Source organism: Haliotis rubra, unplaced genomic scaffold, assembly GCF_003918875.1.
Source record: "Haliotis rubra isolate DU_JTF1 unplaced genomic scaffold, ASM391887v1 Scf32, whole genome shotgun sequence".
In the NCBI taxonomy this organism is placed as follows: domain Eukaryota; kingdom Metazoa; phylum Mollusca; class Gastropoda; order Lepetellida; family Haliotidae; genus Haliotis; species Haliotis rubra.
In genome coordinates this window covers 240,854-268,839 of record NW_025766991.1, presented here as the reverse complement: position 1 = coordinate 268,839, position 27,986 = coordinate 240,854, and the positions used below count along the sequence as shown (strand labels likewise).

At 42.2% G+C, this 27,986-nt stretch overlaps 1 protein-coding gene across 1 annotated transcript; it reads left to right on the top strand.

Moving 5' to 3' along the window:
- Positions 1-431: 431 nt before the first annotated feature.
- Positions 432-27,986, top strand: LOC124283654. The gene is made up of 9 exons (XM_046719647.1): positions 432-604; positions 4,593-4,686; positions 4,981-5,049; positions 5,443-5,499; positions 11,851-11,919; positions 12,113-12,187; positions 12,570-12,883; positions 25,652-25,759; positions 26,215-27,986. Exons 2-9 carry the CDS (start codon positions 4,674-4,676, stop codon positions 26,722-26,724), a joined length of 1,215 nt encoding a protein of 404 aa, XP_046575603.1. The 5' UTR covers positions 432-604; positions 4,593-4,673; the 3' UTR covers positions 26,725-27,986.

Sequence of the window (27,986 nt, the reverse complement as noted above, 5' to 3'; positions counted from 1 at the left end):
AGAAATCAAGGAGTATGTCATGTGTGAGAGACCCATGCACGAAAAGACATATTTTTCATTGATCATGAAGAAATTGAAGAAGAAGAAAAAACAACAAACCTGTATTACCCTCAATGGGAATTTTCTGTACAGCATCACAGAGCACACGTATGGATACAGAATAAATAAAATAAATAAAAGAACGTTTCTCACAGGTAAATGTACTGTAAAATAGATAGTTGAACACAGATTAAAAATATGCAGGTAAAACACTTATGATTAATATAACAACAACAATTTACATATACGTGTAAACATGAGATTTGTATGTTAAAATATCATTTCTTATTTACAAAACCGATGCTTGCTTCGTTCAAAGAAGATTAAAATTGCTGGTTTTAATTTGAGTGTGGTCGGCAAGTATATAAGTTTAGAGTTACTTCCCTTTAACAATAGCTTGGATGTTCTAAATCGAGAAGATGTTTATCTCTTCATGTTATTTAATCCCTAACGCTGCATGAAATGCATTGTCGCGAGAAACTGTAGATTCTGCCGTCATTCATATTGAGATGGTTGCGTTTTGCATTTGTGCATATGAATAATCTCAATTTTCATACATAACAAGGTAAGTCTTCCGATTCCAGTGTATTCCACAGTCCAAAGACTGTACCTGTGTACCGCTAGCACCAGGAACAGTGACACATGCATGCATGGCTATGTCTGTCTGTCGGACTAAACAAAGGGTTCGTTTAAGGCATTTGTAGCCTCTGTAACTAAACATGATCTTTTCACACATTTGACACTTTTGACATGTTTTTCTTCTCTCTCCTCTGTCTGGACACTCCTGAATCCGCTGTACCAGAGCCCATCTGGTTGGACCAAAGAACTAGGCCTAGTAAGGATGTTGATGTTCCAACGAATTGTTAACCTGTCCTAGGCTTTGGTCCTAGTACTCTGGCATCTCTTTTGAAATGCACATTTATAGACATTAATTTATGAGCCATATGTGCACACAAAAAATGGCCACACTGACCCTAGTCAAAATGGCCACAAGAAAAGGTCTAAATGGCCACAAGCCCTAGTCAAAATGGCCATACCAAAAAGTCACAATGGCTATACATTATTTTTTAGGGATTAGGTGCCTGACTCTGAGGGTGTGGTTTGGAATCCCGGATGAGACTCAACCCATAAAGTACTAGAATTTGTACTTTACTAAAAAGGTGTAATCCCAAATATACTCATGGAAACAAATAAGGGAACACATGAATGTACAAGTGTTCCTTTATTCCCTTCCAGGTTTCTTCACAAGGTATGGGTTGCACTGTGGGTGAAAATCTGGAAATAAATAAAGGAACACTTGTACTTTCATGTGTTCCCTGATTCATTTCCATGAGTATATAACATATGTTACATTTGACCACCTTGTAAATCATAAAGGGCATTGTGTAATCATGATAACTTGTAGAGCGGTGTCAGAAAGAGTTCCTGGATAAATAGGCTAGTATTTCCAACATGTATGGTGGTAATTTGTCTGTATATGCTAACAATATCAGGAAGTATTTGTAAAGAACGAATTGATGTCAATATACAGAAAGGATGTAACTAACACAAAATACAGCCCCAAATTCCAAAGAAGATATCATTTGTTACAACTGTTAACAAATAATGATAATCGAATGTTATTCAAAGCTTGTGTATATAGCATCAAACATGATTTGTACTTCCTCAGTATTTTGTGAAATATAACCATGATAACAATGCATGTAAATTTGTATTGAAAATAGATACGTTTCAAAATTATGTTTGCAAGAATAAATGCTAAATATATTTCATGATTTCCCAAATTACATTACAGACAATTGTTCAAATTTGTCAACTTTTCAGAAAGCATACACTGGTTCAAATTTATTAACATTCTCAGTAACATTTATCGATTGATGGTTAGGCAAGCCTTTTCACGATTCATTTATTTGGGTTTAATAGATTCCCAGAGTGCAACACTTTCCTAATATGGCCTATGTTCTGCACAAATTGCAGACCAGCAGTGCATATTACAGGGTTTGTCATATAACTGACATGGATGTATTTTCTTTTTTGGGGGTGAAGGAGTATTTACTCATTGAATAACTTACTTAAACATGGACCGCAGTGATAATAACCAAACTGCTGTCTTTAGAAATATTTTATTCACGGTCTAGGTGGGAGAATGTGACATATTCCTTGATGAAATAATGACAATGTTTTTATAGCAGGACATTTTCAACATTGATAATTCTTGTTGTTCTTTAGATATGTATCTTGTCCGACTTGACAAACTGTGCTCACTTCACTAAGGTAAATTTAAATTAGTGTTTACATCGTAAGGAGGCATTTCTGCAAGACCAGTGTTGAAAAGAAAGGTATGCTTATCGTGTTTAGTGTTTCTTTTCAGGTGCGGTGGGGTAGCTTAGTGATTAAAGCATTGTACTGTACGATCCATACATGGCCAACAAAACCTTGCATTATGGTCTAGAATTGTGTGATGTACGAAATTAGAATTGATTTTATGTTTAGAAAGAGGTATCTGAGTTTTGGACAGACCTATTGGCTTTGCCCTCTCATTGCCCATACACGCTTTACATGTAAGGTGTGATGCCTGTTTTTTTGTCTCTTTCTTTGTTTTCTTTTCTTCATGTCCAATAAATATTTTCTATGTTCAGCGACACTGTTCCTGGAAGAAGCTCTTGAAGCTGTGAAGCTTTATGGATAGAAAAGCTGTCACTACCAGAAAGTTGAAAAAAATATATGAAAGTGGAATTTTTCCCTAACACCCAACACCACTCTATATTTGTTATGTCAGTACTGTATCAATCCATGTTTATGAATATCGATACTAAATGAACAAATTAGTGATGCAGAAATGTTTACAATATAAGATTATTATCATAATGAGTATACCATTATTACAATGGCAGAAAAATATCAATGTTACTTTTAGCATTAATGAATCTGGCTCAAAGCTATGTTAGCTCTACGATGATCATAACTCCTGTACTATAACATAGACAAAAGATAGCCGTTGGGCTACATGACTACATAGTTAAGTTTTCTTTATACACACACAGAATAATTAGTATTATCATTAGTCCATACACTGGTATATTGTAATGCTTTTGAGTCTATGTATAATAATCAAAAGAAGTTATAAAGACCTGATTTTTGTGTATTACTGTTGTTATTTTTTCATGGCATGTGTGAAAGTCTGATATTTCTCATTGTCTATAATCATAGCTCACAATAAGAACTCACTATTTATTCTTGTGGATTAATTCAGATTACCAACATGGCTTTACAAATATGGCCATTGCTCATTTAAACTTGATATTTATGTACTTTCATCTGTTTCTTACAGAGTTGACTCATATGCTCTGGTGATTGTTTTGTTTCGTTGTTTGTGTTTTTCTAATTTGAACATTGATTTGGCCTTTGCACTTATAAAATACCCTTAACCATTTTCTCAGGACTGAAAACTTGCAAAATATGTTTCTCTTACTGAAGACATCAAGAGATTTTTTAGATTTTGTAATTTGATTATGTCCATGGTGACTGTTTTATTTATGAAACCCCTGAAGATCCGGGTTAGAATTGGTCTTCAGCAACCCATGCTTGTTGTAAGCTGCTTAATAATGGGATCGGGTGGTCAGCCTAGCTGACTTTGTTGATACATGACATCAGTATTCCAATTGTGTAGATCAATGTTCATGCTGTTGATCACTGGATTGTGTGGTCCAGACTCAATTACATATAGCTGGAATATTGCTGAGTCGCGGCGCTAAGCAACAACCAAACCAAAACCAATCTATTTATGTGAAAAGTATAATCTTACTCTCAAGAACAAATCAGTGACAGTAGAACCTCAGGGTAAATGATGATGGTTATCAGAAGATTTAGTTTTTGTTTCAGCTCGTCTTAATCACTAAAAAGGATTTGGTGCCAAAGATTATAATGCCAAAATAGAATTTCCTTTTCTCGGAATCTTTTGTAAATTTTTATTCCACAGCACCCTATAGCATATCACAAGATCAGGGCTCCACATAAGGGCCATATCGGCGTATGTACGGATAAAAAATATGCACGATACGGTAGGAAATATTTTGAAAAACGTAGCAGATACGCACCACAGCAATGATGTACGGTCTTAGAATCATTTACACTCGTATTTATCGGAAAAAGTATTGTTTATTGACCTGTTTACACAAGAGCAGCAATGTTGTGGTGCATATATGAAACGAAACACAAGATTACTGATACTCCATTTAATTCCATTCAGTACTCTAAATGTACTCTTAAGGTTTTCCAGTACTCTTATATTGAAAAAATAAGGAGTAAGTACTCCTGATTGCATGTAAACAAGTCATACCATATCAGATGTTATAAGCATCCCTGGCAAAGGGGTCCAAGTCATTGTTACTGGCATCATGAAGTAGTGTCATTGATTGCCAGCTGCAACTCTCTCTTAACAGTGTTTTACAACTGTTCTTTGTGTTCCTTTTGGTGTCATGTTTAGGATTGGTGCTACAGTTACCTTGGTGGCTACCTGACCACTCTGTTCACTTTTCTGATATTTCTTTCAGATGAAGACTTGCTTGAGATATGTTTCATGATGGATGAGGGTCACATGATAGGAGCAAGGCTGGACAGTTGCTGTGGTTACAATGAGGTGCCGAGGTAAGCATCATCATCTTGTCTAATAGAGATGTACACTGTTACAGAAATCTCAGGAAATATTCTGGATTAAACAGTTGCCAGATTAATGCTAGCATTGTTACTTTATCTTGTTTATATTGTAATATGCAGGTTATCTGAGACCAGACATACCATGCTTACAAGACATCACTTTGTTCACTTTATGCACAAAGATAGTTTAGAGAAAATAAAATAAAATTTCTTTGGATCTTCTGGGTTTTGTGTTTTGTTTATATCAGTATTACTGTTTTGCCAAGAGAATTATTTTCTTTTCAGTTCCTAGAAAATGGCGATGGATTTTCACAGCATTGCTGATTCTTGTGTTGCTGTATGTTGTTAACCATGGTGAGGAAATTTAGTTCTGGTGAAAGTGACAGAAATATGTAATTGGGAGTGAAGGTTTATGTGCTGGTAAAACGACTGTGGCCTCGAGTGTATTGTTTGTGATATCAGACAGTCACATTCTTTGGGCATCCACTGGACCACACAGTGTAAATTATTGTCATTGATATTAAATTTGTCTGCATATACCCCTTCAGAATTTAGTATCTGGCATCTGTCAAAGCATGCATTGTATGAAAGAAATGTTCATTTTTTCCAATGCTGACTGAAAGTAATTTCTTATCTCCACTATATTTCAGGAGAATGAAGAGATAAGCAGTTGGTATGAGTCAAGAAAAGTATAAAATAATATTTCTACTCTTAAAAATGCATACTTTGTTCCTTACTTCTCTCTAGGTCAACAAGGTGAGAAAATTGTGTACAAAGAATATGTGGAAAACCTCCATCCTGCATGTAAGTAAGACACAGTAAATGGTTACAAACGTCCTCATCTTTATTTTTATCAAGTAGGCTAGTGATGAGAAGTAGAAACAAGATTGTTGGTAGATGTATGCCACTTTTGTATGTGAAGCATACAAGATCAGGGAGGAGAACACTGGGAAACTTTGTAACTGTAGCAACCGATCTGTAGAATCAGTTGACATTTTAGACTAAAAGTATCTTAAAATATCTTATTTCTCCTTATCCTGACTCATGCTTATTGCTTGTCTTCTTCTTCTTGCGAACATAGTGGAACACGTGTATCTCCCAATTGAAGTTCCCTTCAATAAAAAATCACTAATTAGTACTCACCACGAGTTACCTCCCTTCCACAAGCTCGGGAACGAGGGCGCCACCTCAACCCATGTGCCTCACTCTCTCCTTCTTCGCCCAGTGAGCTGGACGTGAGAGCGCCTGTGTCTCCCGACACACTATATCCTTTATTTATATTTAGTTTAGTACCTCTTATATTCAGTTATAGAGGTGTAACTAGTATCCTTATTCAACTTGCATTGATTATTAGTCGTGTTTCTGCTGTTTTATTCACGGTTCGCCGTGTTTGTTCAGCAGTTTACGTTAATGAGAATCTGCACAGGTTGTAAACTACGTTATTCCGCTACCGATCCACATTTAAAATGCCCTAGTTGCATTACTCCATGTTCTATTGTTTCTCGTTGTAAATTATGTATTAATTTACCAATTTCTGCCTTTGATAAATATTTATGTTCCATTTTGAGACGGAAGGCAGATAAATCTCACAAACAATCTTCAGTCATGGCTAATAGATCGGAAGCTAATATACCCTGTCAACTGTTGACTGACGACCCAGAGCCCGCCTTGGCTTCGCGTAGGGCCCCAGAGCCCACATACGCGCCTCCGCGAAGGGCAACCCAGCCCGTAGCGATCACTTCGCAAAGGAAGTCCCAGGCCGCCTCCGCGAAGGAGCTAGAGCCTCTCCAGTTGCGAGGGACATCGCGGAGAAGGAGCGCTTCGCCGAGCCCACACCCTGTAGAACACAGAGGTCGTTCGCGAAGCAAGCGCTCATATGGCGATTCGGACACTGACTCGATACATTCGCGAAGGTCGCGAAGGCTAAGTGGCTCCAAATCTACCTCGCCCAGAAGATCTAGAAGAGCTTCGCGAAGTCCCCAGCGTTCGCCGAGGATGTCTCCTCCAAGGTCTCCTTACACTAGCCACTCGTCAGTCCGTTCACCACAGTCCTCTCATAGATCTTCCTACAGATCTAGGACTCCGACATGTGACCCTACGTCAGAGGAAGAAGGTATCATTTTCTCAGATGCTGAGATTAGATACTGGATGGTGAATGAGTTACAACTTGCTTCCCCATCGAAGAACAAGAATTCAACTCAGACATACCAGATGAAGGATGATGATGTAGACAATATCACCTTACCTCCTATTGACCCGATTGCAACGGTACCAGCTAATCTGGATACAGCCTGTTCCAAATCTTCGAAAGTCCAATCTACACATTTCCAGGTCTTCAATGCCAAGAAATTTGCTGGACACAATATGGACCCCTTTTTCAAGGCCCAGGATATTGATGACAACTTTAAATTAATCAGCGATGCCAAGTCCAGAAGTTACAGAGTAGACGATCGCAAATTGGCCCAATTAGATACCATCTCCAGGAGAATGTTCTTTGGATTGAATAGATCTAGAACTACTAATGAAACTCTCATCACCAAGTTCAAGAATTCTACAGAGGAGGAAGATAGAATGATCTACTCAGCTCTACTCATGCAGAAAAGAGACCACCAATTTCTTACAGAGCACCTGTCAGCACTTACTGAAACTACTACCATGGCTCGTCGGCAAGGCTTACTAGCCTCCTGCTCTTGGGATAAGCAATTTACAGAATCTCTATACACAGCTCCATGGTCATCGCCCTTACTGTTTGGTGGCAACATAGACAAGGTCTCCAAAGAAGTATCTAAAGACTCGAGAGAGGTACTTATGATCAGATCCATGGATACCTTAGCGAACGTCATTAAACAGTCAACACAGAGATACTTGGGCAGTTTTCGGGGCTACAGAAAGCACGGGACAAGAAATTAGCTGCAGCTAAAGATCCCAAGGATTCTTTTCGTCGCCCATATAGCAAATTTAGGGGAGGATCAGCTAGAGGCAGCTCATCCAGAGGTGCCCGTGGATTTAGATGATGAAATTCAGGTTCGGAACGACTGGAGTCTGCCACCCCCAGCCGTTCCAGTACAACCTTCTCAAGTGGGTGGACGCCTTCAGCTGCACTGGGAAAACTGGGGAATACTACAAGATCCATATGTATCCAACATCCTACAGCACGGATATCTAATACAACTCAAGGCCAAGCCTCCGTTAACAGTCAACCCTCCACAGTTCAACGTTCAACCGGGCACAACTACCTATCTTAAGAGAAACAGTAGTTACTCTGCTAAACAAACAGGCCTTAGAAGTTCTGGATCAACGAAACATCGTACCAGGTTTCTACTCCCCAGTTTTCCTAGTGCCGAACAAAAATTCCAAGGAGAAGTTTCGTCTCATATACAACATGAGCATCTTCAACAGAAAATATCTATGCAAACCACCAACGTTTCGCATGATACACTTACCGCAACTTCGGCATTTAATTCGTCCCAAAGATTACATGGCCAGCATAGATTTGCAAGACGCATATCTACACATTCCGATTCATCCCAACTCAAGGAAATATCTAAGATTTATCCTAGACGGGAAACATTACCAATGGAAAGTTCTTCCCTTCGGAATCACATCGGCCCCTTGGGTATTCACAAGAGTGACCAAGCCTATTGTCTCATACCTACATCGTCAAGGTCTTCGCAGCGCTTTTTACCTAGACGACGGTATACAAGTGGATCCAGATCCACAGCGTCTCAGACTACAGCTGAACTTTATAATCAAGCTACTAACTCAATTAGGATGGTTAGTAAATCTACTCAAGTCGGACCTAGAACCAACGCAGGATCTGCAATTTCTAGGTATACGATTTCTAACAGCTCAGAATCATATTGTAGTCCCAGAGGACAGATGGATCAAGATACAACAACTTATTCCTCAAGCCCTACTCTCTCCGTTACCACTACGACAGTGGCAGAGCCTATTGGGACTACTCACATCAGCTCAAGACTTGACAGTCAGAGGCAGGCTTCAATTACGTCCGTTACAAGTCCTCATCAATGATCATCTCGAGGACCCTCTACCATTCAGTCTACCAGATTATGTCAAACCACATCTACTCTTGTGGACCAAGAGATTGAATGTTTAGCATGAAGCGCCTCCTTAGTAGAGCCGAATCGAAAACACACATCTCTACATAGACGCCAAGTCTACTACAAGGTTGGGGAGCCCACCTTGCCGCAGGACAGCCAGGCCTATGGAGCAATCAAGAGAGCAAATGTCACATAAATCTGCTAGAGATGCAAGCAGTCATAAACGCCATAAGTCACTGGAGCAACCTACCACAGAACGCTCAGTTGATGATTCACACAGACAATTCAACAGTGGTGTTTTATGTGAACAAACAAGGTTCAACAAGGTCACAGAACCTACTGACTTGATGTTTCACACTGTTCGATCTAATCGACAATCTAAACATACACGTCAGAGCTTGCCACATTCCAGGAGCAAAGAATGTATTAGCAGACGCTCTCTCTCGGCCACACCAACCGTCGCCGACAGAATGGATGCTCCACACAGAGATATTCAATCAAATAATCATGGAAATAGGATCTCCTCTGATAGACCTATTCGCCACGATTCAACAAGCAACTGACAACATTCGTGAGTATCGCCAGTTCCAGACCCACTAGCATGGGCAACAGACGCACTAAGCATATCGTGGGAGAGACTCAACGCGTACGCTTTCCCGTCTCCAGCGTTAATCCCACAAGTCTTACAGAAAATCAGTCAAACGCAGAGCCTCCATCTGATTTTGGTCGCGCCCTACTGGCCAGCAAGAACTTGGTTTCCAGATCTCATTCAAGAAATCGGAAAACCAATTCTTCAGCTCCCACAACGCGCCAATCTATTGATACATCCACACACCAAACAAGTGCACGAAACACCAGAAGCATTCCAACTTCACGTATGGATTGTATCAAGGCATGTCTGAATAAGAGAGGTTATTCTGCCAGAGCGGCTAAAGCGTCACGCTTTGCACTACGTAACTCAACTCGTAACTTATACGATGACAAATGGCACAGTTTTGTCAATTACGCTGCTAAGAAAGGATTTACAGCCAGATATGCTACACATCCTCAAGTGGCAGATTTCTTATGTTATCTACGTCAAACTAAGAATCTAAAAGGCTCAACCTTGTCCACTTATCTTGCTACTATAAGTTCTGTCATAACTATGAGAACGGGTGTCAAGTTAACAAAACACCAGAGTTACTAAGCTTTGTTACGAAGCGTTCGATTGGAGGATCAGAAACGAAGTTTCACGCCTCCAGCCTGGGATCTAAATATAGTGCTCCAACACCTCACTAGTGAGGCTTATGAACCATTGCTATCTACATCGTTTGAATCACTGACCCACAAAACCTTGTTCCTGTTAGCACTAGCTACGGCCGCCAGGATGTCAGCGATTCACGCACTGGATTACGAGAGAACACGCTTTGATGATATTCATAACATCGCTCATCTGGAACTCCGCTGGGATTTTATAGCGAAAAACCAACTGCCAGGTCAACCAGACAGATTATTCCACGCCCCAGCTCTCTCATCCATACTTGGACCGCATGATACGATGGATCTATCACTATGCCCAGTAAGAGCACTGAAAATATATCTCCAACGATCCAAACAGAGCAGAGGGAAATTCAAGAGATTATTTATCCCTATATCTACAGCTACGCAGACGGGAAGTCTCACGTGCTACTATCTCTAACTGGATCAGAACTGTCATACTACGTGCCTACAAGGCTGCAGGACTCGACCCTCCAAGAGCTTCTAATCCTCATGAAATTAGAGCTAGCCTCAACTCGCTCTACATGGGAATTGCTCGTTGAATACCATAATGGAGGGATGTTTCTGGAGATCCGATATATGGTGTTTGCCAACCACTATCTGAGAGATATCACCACCGAGGACGCCTCAGGTATCCACCATTTCGTCCCATGGTCCTCGCCAACAGTTGAGAGTTCCACGGAGAAGATAAGTCTATCTTACAGATTTTATACTTATCTGATAACAGTACTAATAGCTACATGCTATCTATATATTTTGCTTAAGTTTAATTTATTATCTTAAGCTCAGTACTATGGTTTTTATATCATACTATATATAAGCTTACAACTCCTAGGAGTTTGCTATTATATGTATGTTCAGCTTAAGTTTCATCAATCCTTAAGCTCAGTCATATGGTCATATTCATAAATGTATTAGCTAACAAACTCTAAGGAGTTGGTTACTATTATACAGCTTAAGTTATAATTATATCTTAAGCACAGTACTATACTATTATAGCTTAAATATATGCATATCTTAAGCTTAATACTTTGGTTCATTTATAAAAGTATCCACTATAAACTCACAGAAATCTATACTATCACATTAATAGCTTCAGCTTACATTAATGTTGTATATACTTTTATCATATTCAGTAAATTGTAATAACCTTTATAGGGCAGCTGATAAGTTAAGCAGCAGGAATTCATCAGTTCAGTGCCTTTATGAAGTTCCCATAGGGTTATTACAATCATCACAGTTCAAAACACTAATTAGTAAAATCCAAAGTATATATATTCCCACCTCCTTTTCCGTCGGATTCTACAAGCAATAAGCATGAGTCAGGATAAGGAAAAATATGAAATTTTTAGAGTAAAATTAATATTTTATACTTATCCTGACTCATGAGGGTAAGCCCTCCCGTCCTCCCCACTTAACACTTTGGATTTCTTCGGAAAAATAAAGTGTCGGGCTCGAAACAACAGGAGAGAGTGAGGCACATGGGTTGAGGTGGTGCCCTCGTTCCCGCGCTTGTGGAAGGGAGGTAACTCGTGGTGAGTACTAATTGGGAGATACACGTGTTCCACTATGTTCGCAAGAAGAAGAAGACAAGCAATAAGCATGAGTCAGGATAAGTATAAAATATTAATTTTACTCTAAAAATTTCATGATTCATAAACAGTTGACAGAAACAAATTATCACTAAGTCTAAAAATGAGTCATGTATAACAAATGCATTTGTTTGAAATAATGAGAATGAAAAGTGATAAGTAAATATATTGTTTAACTAGTAAGCGTAACACTTAGTAACCATGGTTACAGATTAATTATAATAGCTTTTGATTGTGTTTTTCAGCTGTTCTGTCCTTGAGATACCCGGCAGTAGACAAATGGGACCTAGAACATATACTAGGCACATACTCAGGTGAGTAGATGACATTCTGTCCCATCAACTGGGAACAAAGGCAGTAGTGGTCCAAAGTCTCACCCTAAAAATATCATAATAATTTAATATGGAACCAAATGACTAAATATTTTCTGAATCATAATATTATTAAAATATCCATCTGAAAGCATAGCTTTAATATGAGTTTCACTTTAAGCAATTTTGTTTTCAGAACATCGAAGCATCAAGGGCAAATTTTCCTTCCCTTCCTTCAACCCACAAGTGTGTCACAGATACACGACCCGAGGTACTTTCATAACACATAGCAACAAATTGTTTCAGATGGAAAAATTAAATTTGCATTTTTTTCCTGTGGTCTTTGTTCTTTTGCATATTCTGATGGTAAGATAAACCAAATCAGTGAAATGAATAAAAAATATGCTCTGATAATCATTCAAATAGCAACTCCAAGAGTTACCCCACTTACCTAACTCAAGTCTTGTTTTAATTTAAAAAAACTTGTGAACTGTGAAAGTGTCAATGTTTTACTTCATTTTAGCATATAACAACTAAACTTGAATAAGACTCAGAGTCAGATAATTCTCAAGAATTTTATTTTACTTTCACTTTTGTTCATTTGGACATGCAGATACCTAAAATGTTCTTAAAATGACACTGACATGTTTCAGGACAGGAGCCATGTGTGGACAATCTGTGTCACCACACCTTCTCCAGCCTCCCTGATGCCAACCTACAGAAGGCAGAGTCCTACCCCACAGAGGGTGTGCAGAAGCTAAAGCAGGACATGGTCAAGTATATTCAAGCCACACCCTTACAGAAGGTCAGCCTGGAAACTGTTGTTATAGTAACAGGATCATCGTCAGAGTTTTTCCATGCATCACAGGGTCTCTTCCACATGCTGCACACCACACTGCTGGGGAAATTCTCCAACATTCATTTGGTCTTCTATGACCTTGGTCTTCAGCCGTGTCAGAGAAAACTGGTAAGCTGTTCTGTGTGTCTTCTTTGTTTTGATCTTGTAGGTATTGGTTGGTTGGTTGATTTGTTGTTTAACTCTGCACTCAGCAATATTCCAGCTATATGGTGGCGGTCTATAAGAATTGAGTCTGGACCTCACAATCCAGTGATCAACATCTTGGGCATCAATCTATGCAATTGGGATATGATGACATGTGTCAATCAAGTCAGCGAGCCCATTTCTTCTTGATCTTCTTGAAGATCCAATACTGTCCTCTCTTCCTACAACTTGAAAGACTTGTAAGTCACCAGGGTCAAGCTCTGAAACAGTACATCCCTTTGGTTTACACCTGCCCAGTTGACCTTAGATTACTAATCAATATTGCACAAAGAAGAGAATGACTGGATCGTGGAAGGCACAGGGCTCACCCAGCACATGATGTAGACTTGTGGAAGGGTTCATTATGAATGGGTGGCATTCCAACAGGGCCCCACCGGACCCCCTACAGCTAAGAGCAGGTAACTCCCGTCTACCTCGTACCTCACTTTTCATGCTGTTGTTCTGTTGAATAGACGTGCGTGGTGTTCGTTTCGAGTTTGCTTTCCTACCGATACGATGAGTGTAAAGAGTCTCAATCTGTATGTATGGTTCCTTTCTTTACGTGCGGGCGTTAGATGGACTTCATATGTTGATATTCTCATTCATCTTTTGTTGTAACTTTGCCGTGGGTTCTCTGTTTTCCTGCCTTGTGGCAGGCAAAATGGCGGACCGCGCGATCGTGGTTTCCTTGCTACATGTTCTTGGTAGCTTGTAGTAGGGAGTTCCTATATTATGTTTGAATATTATATGGCAGGCTTGCCTAAATTCTCTCTCTTTTCAGCGAATTTGTGGTAAGTCGTTGTTGAGTAATTTTGATAGTGTTCGTTTCGTATCACTCAACTTTACTCACTAGTATGTACATGCAGGTGTGGCTAGCCTGTTTTCTACTTTGCATTGTATGTTTAGTATTTAAATGGCTGTAGCTTGTAGCATTTAAATATCGCCCGTGCGTTTTATTTATTGCTATTTACTTGTGTTTATGTGTTTGCTGCTTCACAGTTCCTGCTAGTAACACTGGCGTGGTTCTGTTTGTTGCAGTTTAAACCCTGTGCGTTGTGCCATGCACACTACCGCCACAGGATGGTCTTAAAGCGTGCCTCCAGTGTTTAGCCGAGGACGCTCACGACGATCAAGGATGTTCATAATAAACGCCCTTGCGTCACTATTCCTGTTACATTATGTTGTGTTATGTTACACATATACATATTTCATACGTTTACACACAACGTGGCTCATAGTGGCTGAGGTTGTGTTTTTTGTCTGGATTTCTGCGCCTCACGCGCATTCTTTCAGGCACGCAGATTTTATGTTTTTCACTCATCTGCTTCAGGCGGGGGATCATATTTGATGAAAGGTTTCTAAGGAAATCCCTTTATCGTTCCCCCGCAAACAATGTTGCTGCCTTAAATATTGACTTAATTGCTTCACTATTTCAGCAACATATGCAGCAGCAGATGACTAATGTGAAGTCGATGATTGATAATGCGATGTCCGGGCTCCGTCAGGAGCTCCGCTCACAACGTGTTTATCTCGATGGTCCAGGTGTCGTCTGTGAAATCCCTGATTGACACGGCGCTGTCTGGAGCTCAGCACGCAAGGAGCTCAGCACGCATGTCATCGGGGGTGGATCGGACGCATCTGGGTGGGTTGGCTGCGCCCTCGCCTCCTCCCAGACAGCTTGATCCTGGCTTCGGCTCAGGTGATGGTGTGCCCCTGACTGGCGGTCGCCTCGGCGCCTAGTGGTCAGTCGGGGTTGCCCGGGAAACCTGTGGGTTCCTCTCAGGCACCCCGGCGCCCTGGTCTGGGTTCCACCCGGCAGGGCGACCCGACACTTCTGGCTCCTCTTGACCTTGTAAGCCCTTCGTGTTCGGCCTCTGTGGTACCCTCGGCGGTCCTCTTGATTATGAGAGTACGACAGCCGGAGATTGTGCCGAGGTTGACATGGAGGAGGATGAGGGAAGGCGGCCTGCTTCGGCAGTTCCTACCTGAGCCGTTGAGTGTGACTGAGCTACCAATCACCCCGACGCACCGAGGTCTACCCGTGTACACCAGGGGAACCCTGCATTATCAGGCTACTCCTACGTGTCTCGGGATCGGGGTTCGGTCTAGAACCGCCGAGCCTCGGCTCCGCGGATGCTCTGAACACAGTGAGTAGCACCGACCCGGGCTTCGGCACTGGTAGGGCGCAGATTCCCGGCGCCGGTAGTTCATGTTTCGGCCTTATGTCTATCGACGTCTTGACCAAGAAGCTATCGAGTGTGCCGGGTATGTCAGTCACCTCGACGCTCTGAGGTCTGTCTGAGTGCTTGGGAAACCTTGATTTGTCAGGCTTCTCACATGTGCCTCAGAACCGGGTTCAGGCTCGTACAGTGGACAAGTCGATTTGAGCTTCGGCTCATTTTGCTACTTTGAACTTACCACCGAGTAGGTTCGTCCCTGAGGCAAGTACAAGATAGAATCGCGGCTGTGTTGCCTCAGGTGTTGTCCACGTCAAATACCGGAACCGTTGGAGTTCGCCTCCCAGGGGGAGGCCTGCTTCAGCAAGGCATCCGGGACAAGGCCTCACTCTCTACCGTCAGTCTCTCATCTGGCTAAGGACTGCATTGTAGCTGTGCCAGCCAAATGATGAGTGCGGTTATGGGCCTATGGCGCCCGGGACTGTTTCGAGGAATACGGAAGTCTGTCGAGCTTCTCGTTAATTCCTCAGGGGCCCAGGCACCGGCAAATGTTATGTTGCCGACTGCAGGGGTTTACTGTATTCTGCCACAAACCCTGGTCGGAGCGACACACACCAGTGTCGGCTTCCCGGGAGACAGCGAAAATACTCTGTGCCGAGATCCAGTCTTTGCTGGGCAAGGCAACCAGCGAGGTGGTTTCCAATGGTCAGGAAAATGTGGGGTTGACTCCATTTATTTCCTCGTTGCCATTAAGAACGGAATTTTCAGACCCATTCTCATCTGAGAGCTGAACAGGTTAATAGAGCTATGCCTCAATGGCGACCCAGCCCACCTTAAATTGCCTATTATTCTCAATTGGCTGTCTGGCCCTGACTTTTCAAGTATATCATCTCTCTCACTTCACTTGTTGACGTGGAAGATGGCTTTACTTGTGGTGAGCTCTGGTAGAAGGGTTGGGTACATCCATGTGATACCCACTGACCTGACACTGACAGCATTTTATACTGATCATGTCCGTATTCGCCTCCGGGATACCTACCACTCTCAGTTCGATATTGCTTTCCACGTGACTGCTCATATCGAACTTCCAGCCCTTACCCAGCCTTCCACACTGGGGACCAATCTTTCGATTGCTCACCCGTGACTGTAACGAACGAACAAACAAAAAGGATCCGTACGGGTACCCATGTGTTCTGTTTGGTGGTGTGAAGACTGGGAGTCTGCTAGCAAGCGGACTTTATCTCGTTGGCTTGTTTCCGTAATTGTTCGGTTCCAATGCTAAGGGGTTGAAGGCAGACTGGGTAGGGCAGATGCCGCTTTGTTGGCAATACACAGTGGCACTGCTCAATGAAGAGATCGGTTCTGTCGCTCTTTGGAGCCGGCAGAACGCCTTCATTCGCCATTACTGACTTGACACGAATTCTAAGGATCGTGCTCGGTTCGGTCTTTCCGTTCTCTCCAGTGGAGAGTGTCCTGCCACCCTGACCAAGTTAGTAACTGGTCATTGGTATCGGTTCTGTGTTCAATGTCGATATGATTCATATCACTACATCATATTAGCCTTACCACCCTTTCGGGTTGGGTCGGGTTTGGGTGTACATACGTCCCTTACGTCCTCTTCACTTAAAGGCAAGAGGGCGGGGTCGGTTTTGAACGCTTTAACCAGTCATATGCTATTAACCCGTCTTGCGACGGAATTGGGTACAAACCCGCAACAGGTCACTGTTTGGTATGCCTCTCTTCGAGCTGCATGTCACATGACCAGGTTAGTGTAATAGTGAGCAAACACATGTTCGGCTGCGTTTTCACTATTCGGGAGATTTTTGTATGCTTAGTGTTTCCCCTCTTCCCGAGACTTCAGTATTTGGGAGTCTGTGTTAATCAGCTTTGTGGGATGGTGGTCTACACTTACCCTCCTCACGCCGAGAGGGATTGGTGGGGGTGTTTTATCCTGTTTTTCACTCGTACAATGCATGGCGTTTGTAATAATAAAATGCAGATTTCTTCATTCGCCTTTTCCACGTCAGCAGATATGCTCAAGGCGTAACAATGACAGATTAAAAGAGTCTCCCACATTTATACAGCAATATGTACATGTCCAAAATAGAGTTCCTAATAATACATTGAAAACAGGTATGTTTTGAGTCCTGACTTGAATGTGGCAATACTATCAGAAACTTTCAGATTGTATGGGAGTGAATTCCACAAGGTTGGGGCTGCATATGAAAAAGTACGGTTTCCAAAAGTTTTAAGCTTGAAGTTTGGCACGAACAGAAACTCCTGATTGGATGATCGAAGGCAGCTTGTTTGAGTAAGGAGTAAGCAGGTCAGAGAGATATGGGGAGCAAGTCCGTGGACGGGCCATGTAGGTCAAGCAGAGGATTTTGTAGTCGCTTCTTGCCTTGATGGGGAGCCAGTGCAACTGTTTAAGGTGTGATGTGGCCATGTTTGGGAATGCGACTGATAATCGCGGCCGTGTTCTGCACCTTCTGTAACTTATCCAATAGCCTCTGACTGATCCCAAACAACAAGCTGTTGCAGTAGTCGAGCCTTGAAATCACAAGCTCGGACTAAGGCATGGGTGGCTTCAGCCATAAGATATTGACGGATGTTGCTGATGGAGCTTAAGATGGAAATAGCAAGTCTTACAGATGTTGTTCACCTGTGTTTCCATTGACAGTGATGTATCAAAGTATATGCCTAGATCTTTGACAGATGAGCTTATAGGAACAACTGCATCGGCGATAGTTAGGTTCTTAATGGGACATCTTGAAATTTGGTGACTTGTTCCTACCAGAAGTGCCTCAGTCTTCGTGTCATTGAGTTTAAGCATATGAGTTGTCATCCAGGACTTGATTTCCCCTGTGCAGTTTGTGAGTTCTTGAAGTGACTGATTTAGATTTTGCAGTGGTATTTTCTTGAGGAGTTGGGTGTCATCTGTGTAAGAGTGATGCGACATGTTGTGGACTGATGTGATGTTGGCAACATGACCAGTATACAGCAGGAACAGCAACGGTCCCAAAACAGATCCCTGTGGTACTCCAGATACGGAAATACTCGTTGATTTCCTCAGAAAGTTTTTAGCGAGGCTAATAATTTCTCTGGGTTTTATCGAGGTCCCGACAAGCCCTCTTCCAAACAGGAGGGGTGCATTCGAGCATTAGTTTGCCGTACTTATTAGATCGACTTCTGGGTTATTGGCTTTTTAGCGTTTAAATTTTTACGCTTTCCCTACCCTTATACCTCTCGCCACACTTCTCTGGCTGGGGCTATATTAGGGTTGGGAGTTGTTTCGGCATGTCCCCATACATTCCTTTCCATTGTAGTGGTTGGGGGTGGGGTTTTATGTCATAATTGATTTGATCCAATTGACATATAAGCTTGGGCTCTCTATTTCACTCCCCGTCTGATTGACATCAGCGGTCAGGTGGCTCGGCAAGTGTTTTTTGTATTTCCGTATCGGTTGTAGATTTCACTCCACCACGGGTTTAGTTGTTGCCAGACAGAATGCCACCCATCTCAAATATATCCCGTTTGTCATATGCTTATATGTACCCCAAGGAGGTCTTCTTCTGAAAAAGAATTATACAAACCTGTAGAGGTTATGAATTCTTTGAAGAAAGTCCTCCTTGGGGTACGGCCACCCGCCTCCCCTCATTCTGTCTGACACGTTCAGCATGAAAAGTGAGGTACGAGGTAGACGGCGAGCGTTACCTGCTCCTGGCTGTAGGGGGTCTGGTGGGGCCCTGTAGGGGTGGTCTCACAAGACAAAATGAGTTTTTGTGTTTTGTAAATATTTTATTAAAAAATATAGTTACAACTGTCGTAGGATTTAAAATGGACATTTAAATGCTTATATGTACCCCAAGGAGGACTTTCTTCAAAGAATTCATAACCTCTACAGGTTTGTTTAAATTTATTACAATTTCATGCTCTTTTTCATGACCCTCCCAAAATATATGTATATTTTTCCTTATCCTGACTCATGCTCTTTTGCTTGTCTTCTTCTTCTTGCGAACACAGTGGAACACTTGTATCTCCCAATTGAAGTTCCCTTCAATGTAAAATCACTAATTAGTACTCACCAAGAGTTGTCTCCTTCCCAACCTTTGCGCGGGAACGAGGGCACCACCTCTTGCCACATGCCTCACTCTCTCCTTCTTCGCCCAGTGAGCAGGATGTGAGAACGCCTGTGTCTCCCTACACATTATATCCTTTGTTTATTCTTAGTTATTTACCTCTCATAGACTTCTATAGAGGTATAGCTAGTATCCTTCAACATAATGCATTGATATTTATTCGTGTTTCTACTGTTTTATTCACGGGACTCCGTGTTTGTTCAGTAGATTGCGTTGATGAAAATCTGCACTATTTGTAAATTACATTTTTCTGCTGCTGACCCGCATTTAATATGCCCTAGTTGTACTACGCCATGCTCTACTGTTTCACGTTGCAATTATTGTACTAATTTATCCAATTCTGCCTTTGATAAATATTTATTTTGCGTCTTGAGACACGCAGCAGATAGGTCACGTAAACGGATTTTAGCCATGGCTAATACACCAGAGTCCTTACCCTGTCAACTACTGTCGGACAGACCCCCTCCCGTCTGATGTTCCGCTAGAGTTACCCTCGGAGGAGAGGCGTGGGACGCAGTCCGCTATCTCCAAGAAGCGACCTGCATCCCCGGACATCCCGTCGTCGCAGCCAAAGACTAGGAGGGCTTCCACTCCGCACCCCCAGGGCTACATCCACGTCTAAGGGGAAATCAACGAAGTCCAGCAGTACTTTCTCAGCCGAGATTGTTCCCGTTGCAGAGTTGGGCCTGTATGATGATGATCAACCGATCATCATACCAGACTTACGACGGAAGAAGCGGCCAGTGTTGGCAACTATAACATCAGCGCAGATCAGCACACAGTCTGAGGCACCTACACTGATGTCAGAGAATCTTCCTGAGGGTCCCGTCGCTACCATCGTAGGAAAGGCAGCAACTACTTCAGCGCAGACCGTCCCAGACAACCTGATGAACCACATTATGAAGTTGATGGAAGATCGCTACGGTCTACAGAGGCCTGTGGAGCCAAGGGCGACCCAACCCACCTCCATACCTCCGTGTAGGCCGACCCAACCCGTTTGCATGCCTCACGAAGGTTAAGTGACTCCAAGTCATCCTCATCTAGAAGATCATTAAGGAATTCACCGAGAGCTTCGCGAAGCTACCAGCGTTCGCCAAGGAAGTCTCTGCGAAGGTCACCTTATAGACGCCACTCATCAGTCCGTTCACCACGTTATTCTGCTCGCCGATCTCAATATCAATCGCCTCATCGATCACCTCGTCGATCCACGTACAGATCATCAAGGACTCCACCTCAGTCACTATCGGAGGAGCATCAACACATTATCTGTGACCCGATGTCTGAAGATGAAGATGGTATCGTATTTTCAGACACAGAAATAAGATATTGGATGGTGAATAGTCTGGAACTATCCTCCCCGTCTAAGAACAAGAACTCAGCCCATACATATCTTATGAAGGAAGATGATGCTGACACAATCACCTTACCTCCAATTGACCCGATAGCAGCGGTGCCAGCTAATCTGGATACAGCCTTTAGTAAAGCCACGAAATCACAGACACCACATGTGCCGCATTTCAACGCTAACAAGTTTGCAGGTCACAACATGGACCCTTTTTACAAGGCACAAGATATCGATGATAACTATAAGATGATCAGCGATGCCAAGTCCAAGACTTACAGAATAGATGACCGCAAGCTAGTCCAGATGGAAACCATGGCAACGAGGATGTTTTTGGTCTGAACAGGTCAAGAACAGTCAACTAAACTCTCCTCACGGTTCAGAGACTCTACATCTGAGGACGACAGGATGATTTACTCGGCCATCCTCATGCAGAAGAAGGACGAGCAGTTCCTAACGGATCACTTGACAGCACTATCCGCAGCTATAACTATGGCTCGTCGTCAAGGTCTCCTCGCCTCCTGTGATTGGGGTGATAACTTCACCACATCACTCCACACAGCCCCGTGGTCATCACCGTCAATCTTCGATGGAAACATAGACAAAGTCTCTAAAGAAGTCTCTAAAGACTCGAGAGGTACTCATGATAAAGTCTACAGATACGCAGCAAGCATCATCAGACAAACTTCGCAGAGGTACTCAGGCAAATCGAAGTTCTACAGAAAGCACGGGACAGGAAGATGGCAAGTGTAAGAGGAGCAAAAGAGTCTTTTCGCCGCCCTTACGGCAATTACAGGGGAGGATCTGGAAGAGGCAGGTCATCCAGAGGCTCCCGCAACTATAAACGATGAAGGACAGGCTCAGAACGACTGGAGTCTTCCACCCCCAGCCGTTCCAGTACAACCATCACAAGTGGGTGGACGCCTTCAACTGCATTGGGAAAACTGGGGATTCCTAGAGGATCCATATGTCTCCAACATCCTACAGCACGGATATCGAATCCAACTACAGGCCACGCCCCCCCGCTGACAGTCATCCCTCCGAGGTTCGACTTCCAGGCTCTACAGCTACCAAAGTTAAGAGAAGCGGTATCAACGCTCCTAACCAAGCAGGCCATAGAAGTACTGGACCTAGTAAACATCGAACCAGGCTTCTACTCCCCAGTTTTCATAGTGCCCAAGAAAAATTCCAAGGAAAAGTTTTCGCCTCATCTACAATATGAGCACGCTCAACAGAGACTATCTACGCTAAACCGCCAGCGCCGCGCATGATACACCTACCACAACTACGGCACATAATTCGTCCCAGAGACTACATGGCCAGCATAGATCTGCAAGACGATATCTACACATCCTAATACATCCCGACTCCAGGAAATACCTTCGGTTTACACTAGACGGGCTGCATTACCAATGGAAAGTACTACCTTTCCGAATCTCATCGGCCCCCTGGTTATTCACAAGAGTGACGAAACCTATCGCAGTGCATTCTATCTCGACGACGGGATACAAGTGGATCCAGATCCACAGCGTCTCAGACTACAGTTAAACTTCATCATCAAGCTACTAACACAGCTAGGATGGTTAGTAAATCTACTCAAGTCGGACATAGAACCTACGCAAGATCTGCAATTTCTAGGCATTCGATTTCTCACAGCGCAGAATCGTATCGTCGTACTGGAGGACCGATGGATCAAGATCCAACAGACAATCCCTCAAGCCTTACTCTCTCTGCTACCACTACGACAATGGCAGAGCCTGTTGGGTCTACTCACGTCAGCTCAAGACATGACAGTCAGAGGCAGACTACAGCTACGTCCGTTACAGGTCCTCATCAACTCTCATCTCGACGACCCTCAACCATTCAGTCTACCGAATCACGTCAAACCTCACCTACTATGGTGGACCAAGAGATCGAATGTTTCATGATGGAATCTGTTTAATAGAGCCGAATTGAAAACACATCTCTATGTAGACGCTGTCGCTCCAAGGTTGGGGAGCACACCTCCGCCAACAGGACGGCATCAGGGTTATGGAGCCAACAAGAGAGCAAACTACACATAAACTTACTAGAAATGCAAGCAGTAGTAAACGCCATACATCATTGGAGCAACTTACTAAAGAATGCCCAATTGATGATTCACACAGACAATTCAACAGTGGCGTTTTATGTGAACAAACAAGGCTCAACCACGTCCCCGAACCTATTGACTCTATGTTTTCAATTGTTCGATCTAATCGACAATCTCAACATACATGTCAGAGCATGTCACATTCCAGGAGCAAAGAATGTAATAGCAGACGCTCTCTCTCGGCCACACCTACCATCGCCGACAGAATGGATGCTCCATACAGAGATATTCGCACAAATTATCAAGAAAATAGGAGCTCCACTAATAGACTTATTTGCCACTCGCTTCAACAATCAGCTGACAACATTCGTATCACCAGTCCCAGACCCACTAGCATGGGCAATGGATGCACTAAGCATATCGTGGGAAGGACGCCACGCTGCCTCCCGCCACCAGCCGCTAATCCCACAGGTGTTACAGAAAATCAAGCAAACTCGGAGCCTCCAAATGATTTTGGTCGCCGCCCTACTGGCCAGCTGCAGAACGTGGTTTCCAACTCTTATTCAAGAAATCGGACAACAAATACTACAACTTCCAAAGCGCCGAATCTACTAATACATCCTCACACCAAACAAGCGCACGGAAAGCCAGAAGCATTCCAACTTCATCGCATGGATGGACTTCAAGAGAGGTTATGCAGAATGCAGTATGGACTGTATCAAGGCAGTCAATATTGTCTAAACAAGAGAGGTTATTCAGCCAGAGCTTGACCTCTCTGCTGCCTTCACACAACCCACCACCAACTCCTTCTGGAAAGCAGTCATGGGGCTCATTGGTTACAATCATTAGCAGAAGCAGACTGTCCTGTTAAACAATATCAACTCCACTTGCAACTTGTACGATGACAAGTGGCACAGTTTTGAAAAATTATGCTGCAAAGAAAGGATTTACAGCTAGATATGCTACACATCCACAAGTGGCTGACTACTTATGTTACCTACGACAGACTAAACGTCTAAAAGGCTCAACATTATCAACATATCTCACAGCTTTAAGCTCCGCCATAACTATGAGAACGGGTGTCAAGTTGACGAAGACCCCAGAGTTACTGGCCTTACTAAACGTGCATTCCAAGACTCATCTGGATTGGAAGATCAGAAACAGAGATTTCGTAAGCTCCAGCATGGGATCTAAATATAGTGTTCCAACACCTCACAAGTGAGGCATATGAACCACTGGAATCAACATCATTCGAATTTCTGACACAGAAAACATTGTTCCTGTTATCCCTAGCAACGGCAGCCAGGATGTCAGAGATTCACGCACTAGATTATGAGAGAACACGCTTTGATGACAATCATAACATAGTGCATATGGGACTACACTGGGATTTCATCGCCAAGAACCAGTTGCCAGGTCAACCAGACAGATTATTCCACGTCCCAGCTCTCTCATCAATTCTCGGACCTCATGATACACTGGATCTATCATTATGCCCAGTGAGAGCACTGAAAATATATCTACGGCGATCCAAACTGAGGCGACAAAAACTCAAACGATTATTCATCCCTCTATCGACAGCTACACAGACTGAAGTCTCACGCATACAAGTATCTCGATATGGATCAGAACTGTCATACTACGCGCCTACAAGGCTGCAGGACTCAACCCTCCAAGAGCATCTAATCCACATGAAATTAGAGCGCTAGCTTCAACACTTGCTCTACACGGCAATTGCTCTTTGAATACCATCATGGAGGGCTGCTTCTGGAGATCTGATATGGTGTTTGCCAACCACTATCTGAGAGATATCACCACCGAGGACGTCTCAGGTATTCACCATTTCGGTCCCATGGTCCTCGCACAGCAGTTGACAGTCCCTCGGAGAAGATAAGTCAATCTTATGAGATTTTTACTGCTTATTTCACAACAGTACTATATAGCTAATAACTCCACGAAGTTTATGCTATTATATATTTTAGCTTAAGTCCAATCATAATCTTAAGCTCAGTACTATGTCTGTTATATCATAACAGTATCATTAGCTAACAACTCTGTGAAGTTTATGCTATTATATTATCAAGCTTAAGTCTATCTTAGTCTTAAGCCTAGTATTCCTGTTGTAAATACTTTAGTTAACTTCTCCATTAGGAGTAGTTTGTTTATGTTTCTCATAATATCTATATATTGTAGTAACCCATATATGGCAGCTGATAAGCTTAACAGCAGGAATTATCAATTCAGTGCCTTTATGAAGTTCCCATAAGGGTTATTACAGTTATTACAGTTATCAGATCACTAATTATCTAAATCCAAAGTATTCTGTATTCCCACCTCCGTATCCATAGGATTCTACAAGCATTAAGCATGAGTCAGGATAAGGAAAAAATATGTAATTTTCTGAATAAAATTGATATTTTATACTTATCCTGACTCATGCTCTTTTGCTTGTCTTCTTCTTCTTGCGAACACAGTGGAACACTTGTATCTCCCAGTTGAAGCTCCCTTCAATGTAAAATCACTAATTAGTACTCACCAAGAGTTGTCTCCTTCCCAACCATTTGCGCGGAAACGAGGGCGCCACCTCTTGCCACATGCCTCACTCTCTCCTTATATAGCGAGCCCAACACTTGAATTTTCAGGGAAATCCAAAGTGTTATGTGGGGAGGATGGGAGAGCTTACCTCATGAGTCAGGATAAGTATAAAATATCAATTTTATTCAGAAAATTACATTATTATTTTTGACCAACCCCGATAGATTGTCATATTTTTGGTGATCTTCCCCTTTTTAACTCACACACTATAACAAATGGCAGGCTGATTCTGTAAAATATTACTTGAACTGTAATTCAAAACACTAGAAATAACTAGATGAGCTACAGAGAAGCATCATTGTATACTTGGGTTGACATTCAAGTGATGATGATGATGATATTCTGAAAGAATGGATGTCTTATCCACAGGTTGAAAAGTACTGTCGGTGTGAAGTGAAGGATTTCCCATTCCAGTTGTTCCCAGCACACATTGGGGCAAACATGAAATCCTATGCATGGAAACCTCTTCTCATACAGGTAAACCATTCCCTTGTAAATCTCTGTTCCAAGTATCACATACACATAGCTTTGAGTTCAGATACAACTGTACAATGGTTAATGTTAAATGGTCAAAATTAGCTTTATGTAAAGCAAACTTAAAATGAAAGGATGTGGTAATGTATCTGTCAGCTAATTTGTAACTGTACATTGCTGTATTTATAAGTTCAAGATGTGGTTACACAAGCCAAGTACGTTGTATACTAGACTCTCTACAACAATGGACATACACTATGTAGGGTATGCCATCTTGCATTGCATTTGATGATTTACACTGACCAAAAACATGATGTACATCATTTAATCATCACAACTGTAGAAGTCAGAAATTACTGTGGAATGGAACCAGACCAGTTTAGATTTTTTCAAATGAAAAACTTGAAATAATATTCTTTGTGAACACTGAACTTAATGCTGAGTATGTCTGTCCCCAGCTTGAGCTTCTGCAGCATCGCTATGTGACATGGATGGACTCGTCAATACGCTTGCTGCAGCAGGACTTTCACCGCACCTTCCAGCTCGGCATTAACAACGGCATCATGGTGGCGTATGGTGAATACTCCATGGCCCAGCAGACTGATGGAAGCATGTTCCGCTGGTTCAAGGAGGAGCCCTGCCTGTTCTCCAGCTACTACGAGGTGCAGCCAGGCTACATCATCGCCTACAGGAACAGCTTTACCATGGACAAGGTGATCCAGCCGTGGGTGGCCTGTGCTCTAAACAAAACCTGTATCCTTCCTGACTCAGCAGTGTATGACTGTGACAACTCAGTGTGGAAATACGGGAAATGTCATCGCCATGATCAGTCAGCCATCAGCATCATTCTCACACGGCTATTCCAGAAGTCAAGGGAGTTGCTTCATCTCACCAGGTTCACCTTGAAGAAGAGGGAGAACGTCCACTATTTCCCAGAAGAACCGTCATGGTTCTGCTGGTTGTGGTAGCTGGGGATGTCTATGTTCATGCACAACATACCATTTTACTCAGTATGTTGTTTGACATTTCTAGATACATGGTCAGAGTATTATGCAGATAGAAAAATACAACAATATTTTGGGAGGTTTTTGTTAATATGCTCAAGAGGTTGTTTCAAAGGATTGTCTCAGTGAGTTATAGTGTGGAATATTTTTATCATAATAAGGGTACAACATCATATTTTGGGGTTGGTAAAGCGGCACTATTACCCCCTATTTGTTTGGTGTTGGTGTTGGCCTAGCTGTAGAATTATGCAGAGATTTCTTTTATTGCCTTTTTCTTCATTGTTCTTCTCTGCATTTCAAGCTCACTATCCCTATATACAAGGAGAAAAAAGAAGATATTAGTCAACAAACAGACATAGTATATGTATGCTTCAACAACATCGATATTTTATCAATTGACATATCACTCTTTATTGCCATATATTACCAGAACATTCATATATCATTTTCAAGTGAATATTTTGTTTTGTGATCCATGTTGATGTGAATACCTGACCCGTCAGAACCTCCCTGGCCTAATCTGTGTGTAAGTATGCCTAGCAGTGTTGTTCTAAGTCTGAATGCTGAGTATTTGAGAATTGTTCTGAGAAAGTGATATATTAGGGAAGTTACGATGATTGTAATGTTTCAAATATTGAATTATGAATACCATGAATACCTGTGCACATATTCCATTCCTTGAACTTATTATATATGTTGTACCATGAATATATGCTCAAGAATGTCACTTCAGGGTAGTCTGTACAGAGCAGTCTTAAGACATGACAATCATATATTTGTGTTAAAATATGGGAGTAAAGTTACAATGACAGTAGGAACGTGATGGAATTGTTATTCCAAAGTAATTCAAAATATTATGTAGTCCAGCACTTCTTAAAGCCAGAAAAATAAATTACAACTTAATCACTAAAGTTCTGTGATAAAAGATACAAGATAAGAGCTTTTAGAAATTCATGTATCTCTGAAACAAGTGCTGATCTGAAACATACTCAAGCATAGTTTACAAAGATCTCTGAAACAAGTGATGATCTGATACATACTCAAGCATTGTGTACAAATATATCTGAAACAAGTGCTGATCTAAAACATACTCGTGCAAAGTGTACAAATATATCTGTAAGTGATGATCTGAAACATACTCGTGCAAAGTGTACAAATATATCTGTAAGTGATGATCTGAAACATACTCGTGCAAAGTGTACAAATATATCTGAAACAAATGCTGA